General features: G+C 38.5%; 1 protein-coding gene across 1 annotated transcript in view; it reads right to left on the reverse strand.

The window, feature by feature from the left end:
- Positions 1-1,237: 1,237 nt before the first annotated feature.
- The window catches only part of LOC119896771 (myomesin-3-like), a 43,574-nt gene continuing 18,721 nt past the window's right edge, over positions 1,238-26,090 (reverse strand). The window contains 21 exon segments of the mRNA XM_038710184.1: positions 1,238-1,629; positions 1,728-1,783; positions 1,882-1,904; positions 2,111-2,147; positions 2,277-2,353; positions 2,355-2,438; positions 7,790-7,895; positions 8,156-8,194; positions 8,429-8,516; positions 8,804-8,911; positions 9,534-9,601; positions 10,374-10,433; positions 12,205-12,349; positions 15,638-15,774; positions 16,134-16,178; positions 16,560-16,666; positions 17,195-17,351; positions 19,460-19,574; positions 19,849-20,030; positions 22,005-22,131; positions 25,629-25,816. Of these exon segments, the coding sequence (XP_038566112.1) occupies positions 1,360-1,629; positions 1,728-1,783; positions 1,882-1,904; positions 2,111-2,147; positions 2,277-2,353; positions 2,355-2,438; positions 7,790-7,895; positions 8,156-8,194; positions 8,429-8,516; positions 8,804-8,911; positions 9,534-9,601; positions 10,374-10,433; positions 12,205-12,349; positions 15,638-15,774; positions 16,134-16,178; positions 16,560-16,666; positions 17,195-17,351; positions 19,460-19,574; positions 19,849-20,030; positions 22,005-22,131; positions 25,629-25,816 (2,219 nt within the window). The 3' untranslated portion in view covers positions 1,238-1,359.

The following is a 26,090-nucleotide window of genomic DNA, read 5'->3' on the forward strand; positions in this document are numbered from 1 at the left end:
TTTGAACAACCTGGAGGTCATTTACTCCTGTTTGGCCAAACCTTAACTTCCACCAAAGATGAATTTAGGTGATACATTTTGTCATGTTGTGTGTTCAAGAACTTCACTGATTTTTGTACATCAACAAACAGACATGAACAATCAATAAATTGTGATCTACAGTGTCGCAGAACCCTGACTGAAGATGGAAATTAAAATTAAAATGAGAAAATACTTTATGTAATAAACTATTAGACATACCTAACATTTGTTTCATTTCAGGACTCATTCATTGAACTTTAGATCTTAAATTAACTTCATGCACATCTGAAACCTTTCAGCAGTGTGCCATTAAACCTGACTAGGACCCAGTAGGGGTTAATGACACTGCGGACTGTTTGCTTTTGAAGTACAAGACTGTGCTTGCAAAATCAGCACATAGAGAGCTGTAGTCCTCATTTTAATAGGCTATTTTATTAATTATTAAAGTTTACTTAATACGAATATTAAGATGAAATATAGTGCAAGTGCTCATAAAAATAATACACTAGCGAAAATCACTTGAAATTGCTTTATTCACTACACACACACTAAAATGACACATCTAATTAAACATTTACTCTACAGTCCAGTAGCTGAGGGTTTTGCAGGTTTATGTCAAATGCTGGTGTAACTTTTATTGGACAGTTATCAATATGGGTAAATGATAAAATGTAACAGTCGCACAAGTAGAGAAGAGTAAAAGTCAGCAAACTCGCTCTGTCATGTCAACAAAGCAACATCTAAACTTGCTAATTGCTTGCTAATAGCTAACACCAGTTGCTAATATTAGCTAATATTAACATTCAGCTTAACATTAGCTATCATATAAAGACCAAGTAAGTCTGCAGCAGCAAATCTACTGAATACATTGAATTAAGCAATGGTGCGTATACGGCTACAGCTTATGAATTCAGCTTTTCAGCTAAATGAGATGACTATCAGGACTTTGCAATTCTGCATCTCCGCATCTCTATCACAAGAGAAGCAAAAGGATGTGATTTTTATGACAGAGGCCTACACTGTCTAGTATTAAAATTATATGGACAGTTTGCAGACTATAGGGGATTATATATTTTTTTTATTCCACCTCAGTGGACATGCTCAGTAAAGTTCCTTCATGCGCAATAAAGTTCCTTATACATGAATTTACCATCATTCAATCTCACCATCTATCTATCCATCCACTTTCAACCTCTTCTTTCTCTCTATGCAGATATATAATTTAGATTGCAAGTAGAGAGTGAATGTCATCTATCAGTCCATCTATCTTCGGTAAGAAATCTCAATCTGAAGCACAAAAACCCTGCAGTAAATTAATTTCTGACTCAGTTTGCAATCTTAACCCATCTCTACAGCATTTGCCGGAGGCTTCTGCCCATGCTTGTAAACGCTCACGGTCACATCAACTGTTTCAGAGCCATACTGGTTGCGCACAAAGATGCTGTATTTTCCAGAATCTTCCATGTTGACGCCATTGACAGTGATGGTGCTGCATTTGGGCGTGTTGGCGATGGTAAATTGGGTCTGGTTAACAATCTCCCTGTCGTTCCTAAGCCAAAAGATCTCCGGGGCTGGTTCACCGTCGATGAAGCATGTCAGACACAAAGACTGAAGAGAGGATCAGGAGGAGACAAGAGACAGTAAGATTCTTGCAATTGTGTATTAATGTGTCTCTAAATAGTAATGTTTTCCTAAGTATGACGTGCCTTTCCCTCCATGATGGCTACAACATCAGGAAGACCCTTTGTCACTTTGGCCCGATCTGAAACAAAACAAGTAACAGTAACTCCCTGCAGACAATCACTTTACAACCTTTTAGTCTTTGTTGTGGGCAGAAATAACACATAACCTGTGACTCACTTTTCTCAGCAATGGCCACTTGCCTGAGGGATGAAAACATAAGGTCAAACATATATGACATTGTACAGTGTCAGGTGACAATAATCTGTCTCTTAGATGTTTTCTGTGAATAGTTTTCAACTAATAATAAATAAATAATAAAAAAGCTCTGACTACTCAGTGTTTTCTGTTAGTGCCACAGCAAGCCATGTTAGACGCATCATCATCATGCATGTAGGGCAGCACTTACTTCAACCTCTGGTACTCCAGCATTGCATCAGCAAAGGCTGTTGAAAATAAAAATAACAATAATCATGATTGAGAATGACAAAAAAAGTATACGTATCATACCTCTTTAACAGAAATTGTGTTTTAGATCCTTTAAATAAAATCTGTGTTTTGTAATTCCCACCCACCTTGTCCAGACAGGTCAAGATACCGCTTGTGTGTCTCTTCACCATCGAACATCTCCAAGGTGTATTTGCCTTTATCATTCTGTTGGGTTAAAGATTTCAAGCCAGACATTCTGCATACTGCTCCCAGCCTTGGTCCTGGCTTCCAGGTCAATCCTCTTCTCCCTAAATGGAAGGGAGCATAGATAAATTTTTTGCTAATACTACATATGCTTCACACCAGAAGTTTTCAAAGTGGGAGGCGGACCTCCCCAGGGGGGCTCCAAACAGTTTCAGGTAGGCTCAGTGAATGGAAGTGAAATAATAATATCACATTAATAAAATCACATTATTATGAGTTATCAATACATAAAATAACCTAAATGTGTGTGATTCGGTAGAAGAGACAGTTCAGAGATACCGTAATTAAGGGGAAATTTACTGTGTGTTCCACTTTTACTAACAAATGTCTTAAGACAGACCTTTTATGTATATGGTGTAGTCTGACATTGTGAAATATGAAGTTAACAGTAATATTAGCAATCTCGGCTCAGTTGTTGAGTGTCTGTGTGATCATATGACATTGATTGATTGATGTTCTAGCAGATTTCCATTGTGGTCTTTTTTTGGAAGGCAAATGTGTAGGGAGCATCATGAATAGGCAACTAGTTAGTTAGCAGCTTCCAAGTACACATCGTTTCTCTTAAAAAAATTAAATAAAAATAAAAACAATACAATATAAAATAATACTAATCCTTACACATTCCTACATATAATACTATTTCTGTCACAACATTACTATACAATATAAAAGGAAGTTCACTAAATTTTACAAAAATTGAATAGGCCTGTACAATGCAAAATTAACACTGAGATTTAAGACTTAAACCTAACTAAAGAGTTGATCATCTCAATGCTCATCGGTAGCCCATTCCACATAATGGCAGCTGAATACAGGAAAGTGTCCTTTCCCATACAACACCTAATGGGAACCAAATCAGTTGTACTCTCTCTTGTGATATAGTTACGGTATTCCCTAATTTTGGTAAAGTAGTTGTACAGGTACTTTGGAGCTTCATTATGAACAGTCCTGTAAGTTATACTTACTCCTATATAGTTAATACTTGCTCTTCTACCCTCAGCCATTTAAGGCTAATGAAATGAGCGGGAAGAAGATGTGTCCTAGATGAGAGTTTAAGGACCAATCACACCAATTTATTTTGCATTTGCAACTTCTTTTTAGGATCACAGCTGCACTTATATACTAGGAGAGGCATGCATTATCAAAATGACACTGGATTAGAGCCCCTGCCAAGGTCTCTAACGCTGTTCTATTAAATCTGATTCTTTGGTTGGCTTTAGAGAGCACCATCTGAGCCATGCAGTCTCCTGATAAATGATTGTCTAAGACACAGCCTAAGTAATTGACAGATTCCTTGGCTGTGATCTCAGTGTCTCCCACCAGTATCCTAAAATCTGTGGCCTTCTTTAGCTTTAACTTTGATCCAAAGAGTATGGCCTCTGTTTTACCATGATGGAGTGACAACTTGTTGTCAGACAACCATCAACTGATATGAAATAACTCCAAGCTCAGGACTTTTTAGACCTCAGATTTATCCTTGTGCAATACCAATAATGCAGAATCATCTGCATATAAAAAAGGTCACATGAGCAAGCAGATTTCATGTCATTAATAGAAAAACAGTGGACCTAAAAACACATCCCTGTGGGACCCCACATTCTAGAAACAAAGGTTTGGATAGAATCCCACCCACATCCACCATTTGTTTCTCCAAGATTACCTCTAAAATATGAACCAATCCATTTAATCCCAACGCTTTTAATTTTTTTAATAGAATGGCATGATCTACAGTATCGAATGCCTTTTGGAGGTCTAACATGACTATACCACAGTGCTTTCCCCCATCCATCTCTCTCCTGATGTAATCGGTGAGGTAGAGTAGGCAAGTGTCAGTGGAGTGGGATGTCCTGAAGCCTGATTGAAATGTATAGTATAAATTAAAGGAACTATATGTATCTATCTGCTCATAAATCTTCTCTATTATCTTAGATAGTGCACACAAAATGGGCATAGGCTGATAATTTCCTTGATCTAGCTTACTTCCTTTTTTATAGAAAGGGATAACTCTCGCCTATTTAAATTCACTGGGAAATATTCCCAGCGTAGTGGAAGGTTTACTATATGCGTTACACAAGGGGTGATAGAATCCGCAGCATCCCTAAGGAATCTGGCAGGAATATTCTCCAAATCAGTTACTTTGGCTGGGTTAAGTTCCTTAAGTTTCTTCAACACTGTTTGCTCAGACACTGTTGCAAAAGAGAAAGCCTGGACCCCTTGTTTTAAATAGAAAGTCTGGACTTGACTCTCTCTGAGGATTCTGACAGACCTGGCAACTTATTAACCAAGGTTTTCACAACGGTTCTAAATACATATTTAAACTGTCAGCTACCCTGGCCTTATCTGACGTAACTTTTCCTCCAATATCCAGGCTGAGATTGTATGTTTTGGTCTTGAGCCTGTCACTATACCCTACTGGATTCTGTGACTTCCATAATTTATGAGGATTATTCCTGTTCTCTAATATTGTGTCATTGTAATGAGTTTCTTGTACTATAAAGATTCATCTCTACTTTTCCTATACTCTGAAAAAAGATAATTTCTTATCCTAATTGCCTTTAAAATATTGTTGTTCGTCCATGGTTCAGGTCTAATCTTAATTGTCACCATCTTTTCTGGAGCAAACTTGTTAACCTCTAAGAACAATGTTTTAAAAATATTCCATGCTTTATCCACGTTCCTACAATTCAATACCTTAGACCAATCTACTATTCTTACCAAAAACATGCTATGGACATACTCCTGTTTTTCTCCTTGACCACAGCCCTCGTTTCAAATATAAAGCTGGTCCTTTTCCCAGGCAGTCCACTGAACCAAGTATTTATGCTTGGTTTACATTTACATTTATTCATTTAGCTGATGCTTTTATCCAAAGTGACTTACAATTGCTATACATGTCAGAGGTCGCACGCCTCTGGAGCAACTAGGAGTTAAGTTTCTTGCTCAGGGACACAATGGCGGATGGGTCACAGTGGGGAAATGAACCTGGGTCTCTCACACCAAAGGCATAGTCCTATCAGTTGCGCTATCACCACCCCGGTTCAATGCAAAGAATAATGTCTACAAAATGTAGGCGTCAAATAAAGTGCACCTTTTTCTTCCTTATCACTGCAACCTAATTTTTTTGAATCAGAGGACAGTAACCAGTGACTAAGGTTTATAAATTCAGAAAGGGTGGAAAAGAAAACTGGAACCATACAAATCTAATTTCATCAAGGACTAAGAAAATGTATCAGTTACATCTCACATCACACTAGTAATTTTTTTTCACTTTCTATCCTTATATCCCCAGCAGGTGGTGCTAGTAGCCTTACTTAAGAGACCAGTCCACCATGTTTTAGTATACATACAATAGTTATTTTAAAGTATGTACCCCCCACACACCACATAGGGTTTTTTCCCATTTTTCCCCTTAAATAGCTTTAAGGTTTGAAAACACACATCTTTTTCCACAGTGTGTGACAGTAACATACATATATATATATATACATACATATACATATATATACATATATATATACATATACATGTATATATATATATATATACACATGTATATGTATATATATACATACATATATATATACATACATACATATATATATATATACACACACACACACACACACACACACACACACACACAGTCAAGCCCGAAATTATTCATACCACTGGCAAATTCTGACTTAAAGTTACTTTTATTCAACCAGCAAGTTTTTGACGCTGAGTCATTGGGAACAGCTGTCTTAATCAACTCAACAGGTGAAAATCAGAAGCTCTCTGCTGTTGGCTAAGACAAAAGAGCTCACTGAGGACCTGTGGCTGCGCATTGTGGCTGGCCACAAGTCAGGAAAGGCACACAAAAGCCCGCTTGGCCTTTGCAAATGCTCATCTGGACAAAGAAGAAGACTTCTGGTCTTCTGTTTATGGTCAGATCAAACAAAAATTTAATTGTTTGGCCACAATAATGTAGCCTTCATTTGGCGTAAAAAAGGAGAAGCCTTCAACCTTAAGAACACCATCCCCATGTCAAACATGGTGGTGGGAACCTAATGTTTTGGGGTTGTTTTTCAGCCAGTGGACAAGGGAACCTAATCACAGTAAACGGCACCATGAAAAAGGAGCAATCATCAAAATTCTCAACAACATCAGGCAGTCTGCAGAGGAACTTGGCCTTGGGGACCAGTGAACATTTAAGCACGACAACGACCCAAAACACACAATAAACGCGGTGAAGAAACGGTTACCAGACAAAAACATTAACGTTTAGCAGTGGCCCAGCCAGAGTCCTGACTTAAATCCCATTGAGCATCTGTGGAGGGAGCTAAAGATCAGGGTGATGGCAAGGAGACCCTCCAACCTGAAAGAGTTGGAGCTCATCGCTAAAGATGAATGGGCAAAAATACCAGTGGACACATGAAGAAAGCTGGTCAGCAATTATAGCAAGCGTTTGATTGCTGTAATTTCGATTGATTATTGAGACGGGTATTAATAATTTTGGACATGCCACTTTTTGTTCAAATGTAAATAAAAGATGAGTAATTTTTTCCACAATGATGCCTCTTGTACATCGTCTTATCTTCTGGGAGACGCCTGTGTCATTTCTAATCAAGAAACAACTTGCTGGTTGAATAACAGTAACTTTAAGTCAGAATTTGCCATGGGTATGAATAATTTTGTGTGTGTGTGTGTGTATATATATATTCTGTATCAGCTTGTTTCCATGTTTTTATTTATTTCATATGTCTTGATCATCGTTATCCTAAATTTATACAGATATATTTGGTATCTTAATCAGGATAAACCATGTCTTTCAGTGTCCAGATGTGCACCCAGCTTCCACATGAGAAGATCTGTATGCAGACATCAAGCTCCAGATCTACTATCGCATTTAGATGTTGAACTTTTTAAGTCGTTAGCAGTTGAACTTTAATAAGTATTTTAGAGGCTGAACTTTAGTAAAGCAGCCCCAGACTATGCCACTATGAGGAGAAATGTCACGGTACATTAATATACCTCTTACCGCCATTGGGACTGGTGTGTGTGCATGTGCAGCAGTCAAGCCAGCATGTGTGGCTTCTTTTTATGGTAAATGATGTTTACATGTACACTAGCTGCAACTGTGGCTGTGTTAGTTACCCACAGTACCTTACCAGCCAAAGAGAGAGCTGCCATGCTGGTGACAGTATTGTGGGCATCTTCCTGTGTTGAGCTTGGCATTTGACATACAGTGTTGCATTTCAGTGGCTTGCAGTAAACAATGTGACCACACCACTACATGATACAGAAACCAAAATAAACTTAAAGCTACATTTCATTTGCTTTCCTGCACAGGAGTCTCTGCAGGAGTCTGCTTAAATTTGGTTAGTTCAGAGAGGTGCTCTCCATGCAGACTCACTTGAAGTACCAGCTGGTCTTCAGGTAGTTTGTATAGTGTTTAAGTGAGCAGTAGATCTTTAAACCTTCAGCAGTGCTCTGAATCCTCAGTGGGCTGGCAGACAATGCTGCAGAGGAAAAGGGAGACAGAGACAGGGCAAGGCTCCTGATTATTTGCATACATTTCAGTTTCCTTGGCAATTTAAAACATGTTTCTTATCTTACATATTAAAATTCTGAAACAACACACTCCACAATTAATTAACATGCCTTTCATTTGTATTATCCTCATCCCAACACAGCACATCTGGTGTAAAAAAAAACACTAGTCTTTGCCTCATATAAACGTTGTTCTCTAAAGAAGAGCTTCCAGCTGTGAATAACTCACCACATTGTTTACTCAGCTGCTGGAGAAGCTTGTCATACTCTGTAAATAAAAAGAACAATTAAGCGTTCAGACAGTGTTTTATATTGCTTTTGGAACTCAATAAATACCACACGCAAGATTAGAGGTTGGTAGCTGAATGCTGAGGACACATAATAAGATAAGACACATATTGCCTAATTTCCATTATGCATGGAAATCTGCGGCAATTGAAATGTACACAAATGGATTATTGTTTGTGGATACTTATTCACTGGTGTCAAAGGCACATCTCACCATCATCCATTAACTCCAAGGTGCTGACATCCTCTCCCCTCCCATCTGACACCACAGCTTTGTATGAGCCTGCTTCTTTCTTTGTAACCTGAGGGAAAACCATCCTCTATATTGAAATTAAACATATTCATAATGTATCAAATGTAATAATATTCCAAGTTAACCTTAAATACACTCCAAGGTGAACCTGGGAGCATGTCACAATAATATAGACTTAAAGAAATCCTCTAATATCCACTGTCTGTCAATATGGTTTGTTTTGTTTTCTTTCACTACAACAGCTACCATTTATAAATGATGATTCACATTTGCCTGAGCTCTTAACTCCCTCCCACCTCTGGTAGTCTAAAAATAGAGTAGAGTCATTTTGGATACCTGAGGGATGGTGAGTGTGCTGACCCCTGATGACTGGTCATACACAACTTGGGTCATCACGCCGTCTTTAAACCACTTGAGAGATGTGTCCTTGTTTGTATTTGTCACCTGTGTATGGAGAGATATACCATACCTGAAACAAAAGCGTAAAAGCTCTCCACCAAAATTGACTGGTTTAAAATGAATGAATCACATTTATGTAATCACTGCAAAACAGTGTACTGATTAAAACAATAAGAATTGCTGTAATCACTGGTTTAAAATGTGATGTGCTACCAAAATAATTTAAAAGAAAAGTTCAACATTTTGCACTTATTTGTTTCTTGCTGAGAGTTAGATGAGAAGACTCTCATGTCTGTCCACTCAATATGAAGCTGGAGCCACAAGCAAGTTATAGATCAAAGACTGGAAACAGGGGTAAAACAGCTAGCCTGGCTCTGTCCAAAGGTAACTAAATCTGCCTAGCAGCCCCTCTATTGCTCACTAATTGACATGTTATATAAAGAGAAAAACACAAAGACTTCAGAAAGTCACCCAGAACGGCAAACTATTCCTATATAAATAATAAAAGTAGAAAATTGTCTATTTTCCAAATGATGTGTGAACTTAGCATCACAAGAAAAGATTTCATGGGAATAATGAAAGATGAAACATTTTTGGGCTCTTAATGTGATGTTAAGTTAGTACTGTTATTGCCATTAGCAATTTTTTTTCTTTAAAATAAAAGTACCTTGCACTTTATAATCAGTTCACAATCTTCATTTACACTCCACGACAAGAATTCCTGGAAATAGGGTCCTTGGAAAACAGAACAAATGATTATCCATCTGTACTGAACCATAGAAAGAGTGACCATTTATTCAGAAACACTAATGAATCATAGTATGTACATTTATGGCAATTATTTTATACGGCTGTGTGAGTACTGACAGTGACAGCTGTTTATAATAAGAGTGGTGGGACTATTCAAAACACAAGAAGTAAACACGTGTTCCACCTGGGTTAATATCTCTTTTGCATCATATTATTCTGCAAATAATTGACAAAATTGGTTATGTGGAGCTGGAGTCTCACATGGACTTTGAATAGAGGACACAGAGTGAGATAGTCTATTTGCACAAGCGGGCACTGGGACCTTTGCCTCTGCACACAGAAGAGTTGTATAGCTTCTCCTTATCACGTCTGAGAGCTCAGGTAATGAAAACATGGGAGTTCAGTAGCACAGGAAGATTCCTTTCTTTCTTTCTGAGACTCTTCAGTTTCAAGGGGTTCGGACAAGACGAAGGAGCTGTGTCATTTCAAACAAAAATCATCAAAAAGCTATTGCAACCATTGGATGTAATATTCACCTTGGAATGAGATGAAAGAAAATCACTTTTCTAAGCAATGCGGTATCACTTGCTCACAGACACAACACAGCTATTCTTTCAGCCAAATGCTTACAGAGTATTTGCTACAAGAGACTTTCTAGACTTTGATTTGAGTGCTGTTGAGCCATGCTGAGCCTAGCTGCAAAGGCTCTCATTGCATTTGCTACACAGTATGTTACTGGTGTTAGAAGACTTCTCACCGGACTTTCTCTCATGGTCACGACGATTTGCATCAGCCAAGGCCAGTGTCTGACGAAACTCTGCCAGAGACACAAACAATATCAGAAGTAATAATAATAATAATAATAATAATAATAGCACTTTTCAAAAACAAGTTACAAAGTGCTTTAACAAGTGTAAAGACAATAATACCCAAAAGACAATAATACGAAAACAATACAAGATAAAAGCAAGAAAACACTGAAAAGACTAAAATACACGTTTAAGATAAATATAAAAAAAGTGATGATAACCATTCCTAAAGGTTCTTATGTTCCTTATATATATGGGGGGTGACAATGCCGCAGTGGATAACACGTCCATCCACCATTGTGTCCCTGAGCAAGACACTTCACCCATCGTTGCTACAGTGGTGTGCGAACTCTGACATGTATAGCAATTGTAAGTCACTTTGGATAAAAGTTTTGAGTTTTGTAAATATGTAAATGTAAATATCCAAAATAATCTTAACTTCATTTTAAACTGCTGGGCAAATCTTAGGAGGGATGCATATGTTGTTGAGGAAAGTGCACTTTTGGGGGGGAAAGTAGCCAAACTAAATAATAGAAATAATAATAAACAAAAATAAAAACAGAAAGAAAAGTAATCTCCTGAATGGAGCACAAGTTGGTGAGATAAGTATAGGATAATTTATTCATCCTGAAGGACAATTAAAACATTTTCTTTCCTCAAAGCAGGTCCTCTAATTTTTGAGACAATTAAGAAAATCAGATATCTGCCATCCAGAAATAACTGGACCATGAATGCAGACTTGCACTGCTCTTAAATTTTCTCTATAACCGATTTCCCATTGTTAAAATTTGAGAATAATGTGGTCCTGCAGAGTCCTGGTGGTCGAGCGATTAAGATGCATAACATGTATGCAACATCACTGGTTAGACTGTGGCCAGAAATTCTGGCCTAAAAAATGATCAGCTGATAAAAAAAAAGGAGCAGAGCAGTTGAAACAATGATTTTAACCTGGATTTTATGTACCTACACACACACAAAAGTTATTGCATTTATCTTCTAGAAGAGGACGCTGATCAACACGGTTTACAGTAATCAATGTCTTCTTGTGACGGAAATCTGGGGAGAAATGCAAATGTTTGAATTGCAAATGGTATTTAAAAAAATATTTTCTTTTTCTTGTAGACATTTCTTTTTCCCCATTCATTTAATATTTGCAATAAACACAAAAATAATGAGTCCTAAAGAAGTCTCTCCCAGGGCCATAGGTATGATTTCAAAAGTACCAAGGTCACCATCCCCATGAAACATTGGGAGGAGACACTGAAAAAAAGATGTGATTTTTCATACTTTTTCCATCATATTTTTGTACATTTTATTTCTCAATAATGAGACCAAAATGTTCAAAGCCTTCTCCAATATGCCAGGAATAAAAAGGTGATGGGGAAATTTTAAATGACCTATTTACTGTCCTAAAGCAATCACATTTAAATAGACTGACCCTAAAATATACTGGAGTTAGTTTTTAATTGCAGGATGGTTGCTAAAGTTGCTAAACCCCTCAAATTACCAGAAAACTATACAAAGGAAATAACCTCAATGTCCTCAATGGCATCTAGAGCCCTAGTCTCACCCAAATACCCTGTTTCAAACAGAAATATGTCACTTTAAGGAAGTAAAGATGGCATTTCATCACTGTGTCATTGTAAATTGATGTAGTGTGACATTTACAATGACGCCTTATCTGTTCTATTATTCCTCCACATTTATGCATGTATTTCATTATGGTATGTACCAAAAACCAATATGACAACTTAGTGGGCAAATGAGGGAATGACTTACTTTTATCCACAAAGACCAGAGTAAACTGGTTTTTGGCGCGACCGTCCCGCATCTGAGCCGTGTACGAGCCCTCGTCCTCCTGAGAGAGCTGATCAAAGAGTATCTCCACCAGACCTTTGGCCTTGTTGAAGTTGATCTTACGGTGCTGCAGCAGAGCAAATAAGCACGGCCACACATACAGCACACATCAGCTCACATGCAGACAGATGATCCCAGATGGCAGGTAGACAAGCGACTTGAAATCAACCATGTAGGTGGTTAGTCATACAGAGAGAATATAGTGTGACTCAATGCATGAACAGGGTCTGAAATGACAAATGCACACTGTAGATGAAATATTCCATTTTTCTAATATGTGCACACACACAGAAACAAACAAACAGACACACATAGGAAGCAGCATTTGAGCTCATTTTCACGGCTTTTATGTTCATCAAGATAAGTGTATGCCTTGCATGTTGATAGGCCTCGGTAGTGGATGTGATTTGTGATGTATGGCAAGCCTGAGGGCCCTAATCAGCAAAATGGCTTTTGAATTTGCAAAGCTCAGCTGTGATCATTTAGAAATAACGTGTAATCAGTTCTGTTCAGATGGAGCTTTGATATTAGGAAATAATGGAATAATAATGGAAGCTACTGAATATAAAGCAGTGGCCCACCTCACACAAACACGGGCAAACACAGACGCAGAAAATGTATCTGACAGAGTTGCAAAACCACAATAAATATACTGTGTTGTATTTGTTTTCCCTCTGTGGACACATCAGTGCATGGTTCAGTAACCTTGACGGCAGCGCTGATTATTTTTAGCTTGGTGTCATAACATATATCAATACTGAGGAGGTTTGTTCACATTCAGTTTGTGTTCCTTGATGATTATACTGTTGCTTTATTTTAGGTCTTTAAAATGGCAGGTGATCACTCTTGCTGTAGTATTACATTATTTTGTTAATAATAAGGTAAAAATGTTCATAAAATTGCAAATGGCTGTAGCTTTCACAGAGGTCATGAGATACGTGAACCACATACCACACATAAGTGAAAGTATACACATTTCAGCATGACTTGTGCAAAGGATGTCATAGGAAATACACTGAAAGAGGGGACACGTGTTTATTATTATGTCTTAATATATTTTACATCTCATGCTTCACATGACTTGACTTACTTATATTTGATTATTTTTAAAGACATTTGTCCAAATTATCTATTTATTTCACCTTTGCCTTTCATCTAACAGATGTGGGCTCCTTCTCCACATTAAGCTCAGTTTGTCCTTCTGTCTCCTGGACTTTGTGAAATCACCTCAGTTCCCAGACCTTTCTGCTGCCATGCACACCTGTTCTTCATCTTTGTTGGCAGCCTCAATTTCCTACCTTTCAGGGTGATTTCTAAAACACTAACAGCTGTTTTCGATTCATAGTGACTTGTCATGAACACAGATGCATGCAGCTACATACTAATGTTACATAAACCTTGTTCCTTATAGAGTTGACTTCTGTAAGTTTCCTACTTTTTTAGCATGAACAGTTTAGATATAAATGTATTTGATAAAATATAAACTCTATAGCAATGGTTACAAACCTAGAGGACATGACCTAAGTTACATAGGGTCCCACTGACTCCGGCTACGGCACGTTATGGCTGCGTCCATAGCCCGGAGTCAAAGTCCACTGGAAGCGTCTCAGAAGCGTTTCAGCAGCGGAGCGTGCAGCCTGCCCCACGTTATTGACTTGTTATTATTAATTTGTCCCGTGATTCTACCACCTTATTCACAGCTCTATGTGACCCCGTTTCGTTCTGTCAACTTCAGGCTGCATTTCCCACAAGGAGCATTTCAGAATCAGAGCATTTTACCCGCCTGATTTTGATGACATGTTTAGATTTTGTTGATTTAGTAATCAGTGTTCGCATTTTGTGCTTCTACTATGATTAGTTAGGCTACGTAGTTAAATTATTTCTTTTTGTGTCTGGTTCGATCTCCTCTGTGCTGCTTGACGCTGTTAGCGGCAAAAATAGACCTGCTAACAATTCTCTGCCGAGCGGAGCGCCGTAGCCCGAGTCAGTGGATTTTAGGGGTAAAAATCCAGTAGTGCATAGTCTCACTTTCACTGCCCTCTAAAGTCCTTCGAATAGGACAAATCTATAAAAAAAAAATCACTACTCGTAATCCACGACCATGCTGAGGCTATAACTTGTGTTGTGGGGTCACAAGAAGACAATGTTTTATTTCAAGGGGCCGCATAAGACAAAAAGGTTGGGATCCTCTGCTGCTCATTTCTGTGGCAAACTGAATTTTTCATGCATTAATTTGGCTGATCAGGACTGACCCAACAATTCTTTCTGATGCAGGCAATGTAATTTGCTGTACTCTAATCTAGTATGCCGGATTCATTGCTGGACTCTAGGCAATGTTTCTGCTCGACAGGTGGGTAACTTCAGCTTTGCTGGCTAGCTTTGTTAGCTTTACCGCAGCAGATGCGACAGACCGAGCTAAGAGTAGTTACATTAGATACTTGCTGTGTGTTTGTCTGCTCTGACTTTATATAATAGTATTTGTTGGTAAAACATTTACGAAGGTTTTTTATGGCCACGAAGACCTAAAAATACAAGTTTTGCTAAGACAGTGGGATTTATTATTTGGGTTGAATCATAATAAAAAATGCTATACTAGTTAGCCTTATATTACTGGAGACATTAATTTACTTGTTTGCTTTACGTCTGATACAAACGTGTTGTCCTCTTGTCACTCCCTGTATTTTTGTAAAAATTATTTGAAATAACTCGCTAGTTTTTTTTACTTCATTTTGTTTTGGATGCTGTGGTTGTGTGCTTGCATGTTGTTCGTTTGATGGTGTTCGTTCACAGTTCGTTACTGATGAAGTTACAAGTCCTACCGATAGGATAAAGTAGACTTTGGTTTGGAAAGTATTTTGCTTCAATATATATTTAAATATTGACAGGCCTATGGTCACACTTTCTACAGTACTGCGGAAAACATTCCAACTTATTGAAGTTAACTTGCCCTCAGCCAGCAGACGCTGTGAATTCGGCAGAGTACTAGTGGTCACTTTGACGTCCATGAATTTGGGGGGCAGAGCTTCTGAGAGAGCACTGAAAGGAGGGGTGTATTTGTTTGGCAGTTAAATATCAACAATCTCTCTGCAGAGTCACTTACAATCCCTTTAAGATGGTCGGGCAGGTGCTCATAGTACTAGAGTAACAACGAGTAACCTCTGCAAAACAATAATGCTTTTCCAGAATGTAGAAACAAGACGCATACCCTGATACTTTTATACAACACACCTTTCAGTATGAATTTTTTTTTTTTAGCAACGGTGTGAATCAAATCCCCTAACCCAACCAGAGTGTGTGACATGTTGGTACTTTCTGAACTGCAGTATCACAGGATAACAAGTGCAGTGGTTCTTACCGGAGTGCTGGAAATTTCTCTGTCATTGAAGATGAGACGAAGCTCAGCAGCGTTACTCAGACTCTCTGTCTGAAGCCAAAGACGTACGTCACCTTTCTCAGAAACCTCCACCTGCCAGCCCGACTTCAGAGCTATTACTGCCAAAAAACAAACAGTGCTTTTTAGGATCTGCTGAATTAGATTAGACGATCATTTAATCAATGTGGACTACTTAATGTGTGTTTAAATGAACACTGATATGTACAGATTAATTAAGAGTCTTGCTTTGTCTTACTTGTCTATGCCATTTTCAAGTCAGTAAATAAGAGCACACATGATACCACTTTATTGTCCAGCCAAGGCTGGAAATTTGTCTTTGATCTCACCAGACCTATAAAAACATCTCTATACAAACATGGACATATATAAACATACCAACATCATATCACATCATGTTTACTGTTACTCTGCTACAAGCTGATCAGCTGTCTCTCAGTACAATCTCTTTGATACATACGTGGATTTCTGACTTGCCAGCTGAGTTCTTTGAGTCGTTCAAGGTCTGCAAAGAAATAAAACAGTAGCTGAAGGTTAATTAAACTCTGATCAGAACTCACATTTCTCAATCCCTACATAATGTCAAAGTGTCAGTAAGTGATATAGAGCCATGCAAGCCATTGTTCTATTTTAAGCTGAAAAGTTGATTGAGAACATATGCTTAGTTGGATGAGTGACCTTGTGGAAGTGGTTGTAGCGGCTTAATTATTTGCTTGAGAGAAAAGCTTGATAACCCTTCAAATTAAACCTGCTATTCCGGCTGCTGTCAGCTTTTTCAATATCACAAGAAATGACTCAGTTGAACTGTGTTTTTGTCATTGTGTCTGAGGTGAAGTTGTGAATTGAACAAGACAGTTTCCAAACCTTATACTGTATTTTAGTTTACCTTCAGCAGTGAAGTCATAGCTGGACGACAAGTTTGGGTTGTCACTCATCTCCACTGTGTAGAGACCGAGGTCCTCCTCAGACGGGTCTGTGAAGGTGAGGGCTGACCTGTTGGACAAAATTGACAAACAGATGCATCTTTGCACCTTTCAGGCAGCTGAACTTAAAAAGCATGAAATTATTGTTTTACATGATATCAATGAGTGAAACGGTATGAATGCATGAGAGCTAGCATGCATCCTAAAGCGAAGAGAAGGGTTCAGTGAAATAGGCTGGTATTCGGTGGGAATCCCAGTGAAAAATGCTCCAAACATGTTGCTTTACAAAGCAAATTCAATTGGTCTGGATCATGTTGAATGTTAATGTAATCTATGTATTTTAATCATTTTATTTAAAAACATAACAAAAGTTATGTGTTATTTGACATCCACAGTCCTGGTTAGTTTAAAATCTGTCCAAGTTGCAGGGTCAACAGTATTTCTTGGGTCACTGCTGAACAAATGTGTGAAACGCACAGAGATGCTGAGGGATTAACCGGCAGAGACGCTTACTGAGAGAGTAAGTGTGAAACCTCAGATTTCTTGGAATTCAAACAAGTATAGAAGTTCAGTTCATGTTGCACATGAACAACCATACCCTTTCTTCTTGGTTTCTGCCCGAGCTCTCCCGGCGTCTATGGGCTCTGCGTAGTCTTTTCTCCAGAGGAATTCGCTGTCGTCGCTCACCTCGTCAGGCCTGTAGCCCAGGAATATGAAACCATCATCGTCCACTCCAATCTCAATGTCTTTGGTGCCTGAAGATGAAACAGGATTTTGTCATTCATTGCTGCATTTATCAATACTTTAACTTATGTAATACTGAATATGCTAAAGTTTTATTGTTGTGAAATGTTTTGGCAGTTTTACTAGCCTACTAAAGTACTAGAGCCAGACACATTTGGACAAAGCCACGCTAGCAGTTTCCCCCTGTTTCTGGGCTTTATGCTAAGCTAAGCGAACAGTCAAGATTCATATTTAACAGACATGAAAGTCGTATTAATATAACTCTCTGCAAAAAAGCAAATAAGTGTATTTCCCAAAATGTTGAACTATTCCTTTAAAGGCAGAAGAAGGTCCTTGATCAAAAGTTTGTCTCAATAAATAACTTTTTTTGTGTGGCTCTTTTCCTATTATCATACAGTGGGTACGGAAAGTATTCAGACCCCTTTAAATTTTTCACTCTTTGTTTCATTGCAGCCATTTTCCAAAAATCAAAAAGTTCATTTTATTTCTCAGTAATGTACACTCAGCACCCCATCTTGACAGAAAAAAAACAGAAATGTAGAAATTTTTGCAAATTTATTAAAAAAGAAAAACTGAAATATCACATGGTCATAAGTATTCAGACCCTTTGCCGTGACACTCATATTTAACTCAGGTGCTGTCTATTTCTTCTGATCATCCTTGAGATGGTTCTACACCTTCATTTGAGTCCAGCTGTGTTTGATTATAGTGATTGGACTTGATTAGGAAAGCCACACACCTGTCTATATAAGACCTTACAGCTCACAGTGCATGTCAGAGCAAATGAGAATCATGAGGTCAAAGAACTGCCTGAAGAGCTCAGAGACAGAATTGTGGCAAGGCACAGATCTGGCCAAGGTTACAAAAAAATTTCTGCTGCACTTAAGGTTCCTAAGAGCACAGTGGCCTCCATAATCCTCAAATGGAAGACGTTTGAGACGACCAGAACCCTTCCTAGAGCTGGCCGTCCGGCCAAACTGAGCTATCGGGGGAGAAGAGCCTTGGTGAGAGAGGTAAAGAAGAACCCAAAGGTCACTGTGGCTGAGCTCCAGAGATGCAGTCGGGAGATGGGAGAAAGTTGTAGTAAGTCAACCATCACTGCAGCAATCCCCAGTCGGGGCTTTATGGCAGAGTGGCCCGACGGAAGCCTCTCCTCAGTGCAAGACACATGAAAGCCCGCATGGAGTTTGCTAAAAAACACCTGAAGGACTCCAAGATGGTGATAAATAAGATCCTCTGGTCTGATGAGACCAAGATAGAACTTTTTGGCCTTAATTCTAAGCGGTATGTGTGGAGAAAACCAGGCACTGCTCATCACCTGTCCAATACAGTCTCAACAGTGAAGCATGGTGGTGGCAGCATCATGCTGTGGGGGTGTTTTTCAGCTGCAGGGACAGGACGACTGGTTGCAATCGAGGGAAAGATGAATGCGGCCAAGTACAGGGATATCCTGGACGAAAACCTTTTCCAGAGTGCTCTGGACCTCAGACTGGGCCGAAGGTTTACCTTCCAACAAGACAATGACCCTAAGCGCACCGCTAAAATAACGAAGGAGTGGCTTCACAACAACTCCGTGGCTGTTCTTGAATGGCCCAGCCAGAGCCCTGACTTAAACCCAATTGAGCATCTCTGGAGAGACCTGAAAATGGCTGTCCACCAACGTTTACCATCCAACCTGACAGAACTGGAGAGGATCTGCAAGGAGGAATGGCAGAGGATACCCAAATCCAGATGTGAAAAACTTGTTGCATCTTTCCCAAAACGACTCATGGCTGTATTAGATCAAAAGGGTGCTTCTACTAAATACTGAGCAAAGGGTCTGAATACTTATGACCATGTGATATTTCAGTTTTTCTTTTTTAATAAATTTGCAAAAATTTCTACATTTCTGTTTTTTTCTGTCAAGATGGGGTGCTGAGTGTACATTACTGAGAAATAAAATGAACTTTTTTGATTTTGGAAAATGGCTGCAATGAAACAAAGAGTGAAAAATTTAAAGGGGTCTGAATACTTTCCGTACCCACTGTATATTGTATCTTGGGTCCAGCACCTCCAACAAGCCTTGGAGGTGATGTTTTTCTATTACAATATTCATATATCTGGAACCATGATGGCTGACCTTGTCTGGTCTGAGCTGTGACTGGCTCAGTGGGCAGGGAAGCACACCCTACTCCAGCCTCATTGACAGCCAACACACGGAGACGGTAGGTCTGACCCACCTGAAGCCCTGACACCTGGATGTCATAAGAACCACATGAAATATTTACAGATCATTGTCATATTTTATCATGATTATTTAAAGATTTAGACCCACAGAAAAACAGGGGAATGAAATACTGGAGCACTTCAATGTTCTGCTAGATGGATGTACAGTAATAGAATAATACTTTCCGGGCATGTATAGTAGTCATACTTTATACATCACAGGCATTGTTAAATCAGGTAATGGATGAATCCTAATTAAAAAAAAAACTTGACGCTTGTTAACATTTTTACAGCTCCACTCACCTTGTAATGTGTGTCAGACACTGTTTTTTTATTCAAAGCAATCCAGTTGTCTGATTGGTCACCCTGGCTGATTTCCAGCAAATATCCAGTGACAGCGCTCCTTCCTTCATATAACGGTGCTGCCCACAGCAGCACCAGGGAGCTGTTTCTCACCTCCCGCAACTCCAGGTCATAGGGACAACCTGAGAGGGAGGAGCAAGGATCACAGGAGCTATAGTATAGCTACGGAGTGTCTGTGTTTGTGTTTCAAAAACCCAGTGGCCAAAAAACTAATTTCTCACTGAAATAAACTATAAGAAAACTTAGGAAAAAAAAGTATTGGTCTGTATATACTCCCCACTGACCATATCAGAAACAGAATCAGAAATATCAAAACCAACTAAACAGGACTTCTGTCTTTTGGGAAGCCATAACAAAACAAAACAGAAATAAGAGTAAAATCAAAATCAGTACAGTTACTATCCTTAATCTACCCCTACTGACTATATGCTGGCATGTGGTAGTTCATTTGCTTAATGATTTTTGGTCGCATTTAAATTATTAATGGCATACAGAAAAGCCCATTTGCCAAGATTAATGAGCTGCACTTTAAAAGTGGCATTTGTGAGAGAGCCTCTCTGCTCTCAATATTAATGTCACATGAAACTGATGTGAATGGAACCAGAACTGCTCCGCTGTCTACTGAGCAACCACATAGGCTACTGGAATGGGTGAGTCTGTGTGTGTGTGTGTGTGCTTATATACACATAGAGTATGTATCCTATTTGCACGCCCCCATTTTTATTGTTTCAGGTTGATTTCTGACTAAAATCTCTCTTAACATTGTTCTCTTACTGTCCAGCCACTACGGTCAATGAGAGAGGAGTTGTGTTTGATATTTTCATCTGACTCTCCTTCAGTTCTTACTGTGTGCTCAAAGCAATGAGCTTAACGAGCAGCAGAGTGGTGCCTCCGGTGATTTACAGACTTTTTTACCCAAGTTTTGTTACTGCACTAACAATGCAGCAGCAGAAGTTTAAATAGACTTTCACACACAGTGAGACACTTTAGCCAATACATGGACATTCAGTGTCTTGCTCAAGGACACTTCAGCAGCATATCCACCAGCCAGGGCAATATTAAAAGACAAGTGATACGCAACACATAATTCCACTAACTCGAGAGTCTTATTTTAGGTATTATTCAGCTACTGTATAATGCACTTGACTGCTGACCTATGCAAATAGCCTGTTTTTATTCTGGTACTTCATTTTGACCTATCTATTTTATTGTCGGGTGACCGTGTGCACTTTTAATGGTGTCATTTTAAATAAAAATAAAATGGTAGTGTGTGGTAATGGGTCCTTCAGGTTGATGCATGGTGTATCAATCTCACCTCCCTTTCCAAGCCATGGTCAATAAACCTTTTGTTATGTAAACTAAAGTCTTTAGATAGACATGCAGGTCAGGGTGGTAATGCAGAGACTCAAATTCTCAGTGCTCTGAAATAATTGGATCAGATGGACATTTTTCATTTCTAAAGTTAAAGTCCCCCTCAACTCAAAAAGATCACTTCATTTGACCTGCACTGTGCAATAAGACATATGTTCAGAGTTTGACAAGATTTGACATGGTTATTTTCACCTTAATCTGCTGAAGGGGGAAAGTCTCATTGTGCTCACCTTAAATCTGAGTTTAACACATATGTACGTGACTTTGTGACATCACAAGTACTTTGGAAGCTAATCCTGGTCCAGTATTCAGCTAACACAAGTGTGATGTGAAAACCTGAAACTTTTAGTATACATACACAGAGAATGGACTGTCCAGCGGAATGGGAAACAGTAAACAGTAGTTAAACTATTTTTTTTAAAGTTAAAATTTTAAAAGTTCATTCATACTGGATAGATTTTATGGGAAAATCTTATAAGACTCACATTATTATGCAAACCAGAGATTATTTTTTAAAAACATGGCTGAGGGGGATATTTAAATAATCTATCAAGCAGTAAGGAAAACAGTGTGGAGGATTTTTTTCACTTTAATTTAAGTTGTGCTGACCTCTGAGACACCCGTCACACATGCAGGTGTTCAGAGATATCTTTTCAGTAATCTACAAAATGAAATAAAATTTCTTAAAGAACTGATGTGAAAGTGAACTGACATGTTGTCCTCACCTGGCTCTGGCATTGTCCACATCTCACAAAGGAAAGCTTCACTGGGCTTAGAGGGCTTCCCAACACCAGCCACATTGGCAGCAAACACTCGAAATTGGTAGAAATGTCTGCTAGTCAAGCTGCAAACCTATGGGAATTTGTCAGGCATAGAAAAGCTGATTAACTCCAGTGAAATTATGGTAATCTCCAGCAGCCGAACTGAAGACAAACAGGTGCAGATTACATTTACAGTATATATTCTTACTTTGAATTCTTTTAAAAGGAGAAACATAGTTTGAAAATATCTAGTCTAAACCATAATTAAGGACATGTATGAATAATATACCAAAGTTTGGTCCTGAATCATACTTTACATGTCCCATCTCACTCAAGCCAAAGATCTTTAGTTTCACAGTTGAGAACAGATTTTCATTCTGTGGCCACTAAGGTTGGCAGATTCAAATGTATTCAGGAGGAAAACAATGTCAATTTTCCATGACTCCATGATTCGACAAGACCCTGAAATATTCTGGTGTACAGATGATCAAATACTGGAAACCGTCTGATGTGGTTAAGTTTGTTAATTCAAAAGCCTGGAAGAGATGGCAAGATGGACTATCTAATTTGTATTTATTCTAATTTCTCTATTATAAAACAGCACATGTTTTATCAGTCATCTATGAATGTTCTTATATATCATATATTACCTTCAATAAAGTTCTGACTTGAATTGGGATTTCTTTATCTAAACTCCTTCTTTTGTAGCATTGTTTAATGCTACAAAAGAAAATAAATCAAATAAATCAAAATGACTCAGTTCACACTAGTATCCTATATCAGTTGGCACAGTGTACAGCAGCAAAAGTTCCCTGGTTGTACAGTTACACCCCTCCAAACAGGCATTTTATAAGGTATTAGCTCTGCTGCCACAGCATTTTTTATTTTTTTGCAGAGCCCCCTGAGACGCTTTGGCTTCGGGAAGAGAAAAGATTCAGCCTTATTGATCTGTTCATTGATCTTCCTATTCACAGCCTCTTAGACTTTAAGGCCCTCATCGCCTCCGTGAAAAGTTGTGAACTTATGTTGCTGCTCTTGGCTCACTCTCTGCTTTGACACAACCAGAGGAGCTTATTTCACAATAATAAAAATCACTATCTAAAAAACTATTTCCCTGCACCTACCACCCCCTTCACTATCTATAGAACCTTCTCTAACCTCTTATCAGATCGACATACAGTCCACCCCAAAAAATGTAAAGGTTGCCTGCCAAAATAAATGTAAGAAAGCATTGCTTTCAACCACTAGATGGCAAACTGGCTGCATTTGATTAATTTCACACATCAGCGATGGAAAGTGACTAAGTGCATTTACCCAAGTGCTGTCCTTAAGTACAATTTGACTTTTTATGAGTATGTCCATTTAATGCTTATTTATACCTCTACTCTACCTCTACCTGTGTTATTGGTTACATTGTGGGTTAGATTTTACATAAAAAAATATATGATTTGCTTATAAAATTCAATGCACTGTTTAAACAGTGGTTTCTTACATGTTTGGTTTCTGCCCCTGTACAAATATTCAGCGTATAGTTAGGGCCCCTTGTCATTTTTCAAAAGTTTTTAGCAGCTTCACCAAAGCGTTATTTATCCTTTAAACTTCTTATCTGAATTGATTTAAATAAATGTTTGAAGCCCAAAGAGGAAAAAGTATCCCAATATTACACAAAATAAGCAAAGATTAGAGAACATTCCAAAAAGTGAATATAAATTTGCGTAACAGAACTTGTTTTTTTTCATCTTTTTTACCCCTTAAATGATCTCACAAAACCTCAGATTTAAGACTTTAGAGGGAGTGACCCTTACTTTTAAATAGTTAAAACGATCTCCACAATGACCGACTAGAAGAGTAAAATGCTGCTTATGCATTGATGCTTTAGTATTTGCTATCTAATAATGTGATATATAACAATATATTACTCAGAGGGGTAATTCTTTTGTGGAATGACTGCTTCTACTTTTGACTCTTAAAGTACAAATTTCTGATAAGACTTCTGTACTTTAAGTAGGATTTTAAATTACGAACTTTTCCATGTATTTTATGTTTTTTTTTACTTAAGTAAATGATCTGTGTACATCTAGACGGTTTGTCTTCCTCTTTATCTTTCTTTTAAATCTCGGCTGACGACTGTTTTTATTTGTATTTATGTCTTTTTATATTGCCATATGTTGCTTTTATGTTGTTTTGTAAAGCACTTGTTGTTGAAATGTGCTATACAAAGAAACTTGCCTTGGTGGAATTTCAATCCAACAAGATAAAAATTCAACATATGTTGTTGTTCTAATAAAGCAGGATCAGTGACATGTCTTCCTGTCAGCTAAAGTTGTGGAAGCTTTTTTGTCATTTACATTTTCAGCACAACTCCAACCTGGAGAAAAGCAGCCCTGAGCACAAAATCGCAGCACAATCAATATTCCAATTACTCTCTTTAGCATCCAAGAAGCCTGATTTACATAACAGAGTAAAACAGCTCATGTGAGAAGTGGAGATTGCACTTTTTGAGGACGTGAGGTTGTTGAAATTGCACATTTACCCCAAAAGGGGGAGCTGCATGTTCTCATCAGAGGTTTCCTTCTGGGAAAGGGGTCTCTAATCCTCAAGATTCACTTCACAATGTGCAGGGCTAATCTTGATATAGTTGCACAGTTGTTTTTTTTTCTAATTAGCTTTGTCTTTGTTTTTTCCAGGAGCTAAAAACAACCACTCAGACATAACACATTTGCACAATCTCTAATTACGGAGCACCTGTAATCTTCCTGAGACAGGTTAAAGATTTAACTTTCTTCCAGGTCTCCATGGACACTGCTTGTTGCCTAGTGACACAGCCAATGTGGATGAGGGCGCTTTAGCCAATATTGCCATTATTTTGAGGCAACTGCTAAATGGAGAAATCCTTTATATTGGGATAATTATATTAACAATAAGCCCTTATTGGTATATTAGCGACTAGAAATCTCTTTGTCGGCTTACTGCAGGATTGTTTTATTGATTATTTTCTTCTTGTTCTCATTAAAACTTGAAAACTAAATTATTTGTTCTTATACTCTCAGTCAACAGAAAAGACACTGTTGTGCATACTGCAGGTTCGTGTGGGCATTATGTAAAACATCAGCCAAGAGTCTACAGCTACTCATGCTAGCAGCTCAATGAGGCACAGTGGTGCTTTTAGCTAAAGGCTAATGTCAGCAACCTAACAACCCTCACAATGACATTGCTAACACGCTGATGTTTAGACGGTATAATGCATATAATGTTCATTATCTTAGTTTAGTGTGTTAGCATGCAAAGTATTAGCTGAGCCTTGCAATCATTAGGTTTGCATGTATTTGGTAATTAACTACATTACCGGACAAATTCAATATTTGACCTCATGGTAATGCAAGTCAGCAGATCCCCAAATTCATTAGGATTCATCCTCTGTGCACCCTGAATGTTTGTACAAAATTTCATGGCAATCCATCCAACAGTTGTTGACATATTTCAGTCTGGACCAAAGTGGTGGAACGACTGACTGGCCATCCTTTGATCCATGGCACTAGCAGGGCTAAAAACCACACCATAATTGCATCATGCTAGAGCATGACTGACCTTAAACTGCCTCTCTTTGGCAGGCTTCACGTTGACCTCCCTCCATGTTTCCATGCCCCTTTCCCTCTGGTCCAGGTAGTATCCGCGCACAGAGTCCCCCCCGTTACATGTGGGGGCCCTCCAGCCCAACACCATGTCTGATCCAGTGCACAGCAGCAGAGCGATGTCAGAGGGAGCAGAAGGAACATCTGGAACCAGCAGAAAGAATGACATGTGATGATATTTGATAGAGGAAATAATCTCAGGCACCGATTCCTGCTAAATAGACCGAGAAATGACAATAACTCCCTGGCCAACTACTCCTGTCTAGAGTTGCAAATTCATAACTCTAGGCCTATATTAAGCATTCCAAAATGAGACCGAAAGAAATATTCAACTCATATTCTATTTGATAAAAATGTATTCCTCACAAAGAATTGGACCATTTATCCTTAGGTAATGTCTGAGTGGCAGAATAGATGT

The sequence above is a fragment of the Micropterus salmoides genome, unplaced genomic scaffold, assembly GCF_014851395.1.
Source record: "Micropterus salmoides isolate LMB-PRFRI ecotype aquatic unplaced genomic scaffold, ASM1485139v1 Ms_hic_scaffold_1030, whole genome shotgun sequence".
Lineage (NCBI taxonomy): Eukaryota > Metazoa > Chordata > Actinopteri > Centrarchiformes > Centrarchidae > Micropterus > Micropterus salmoides.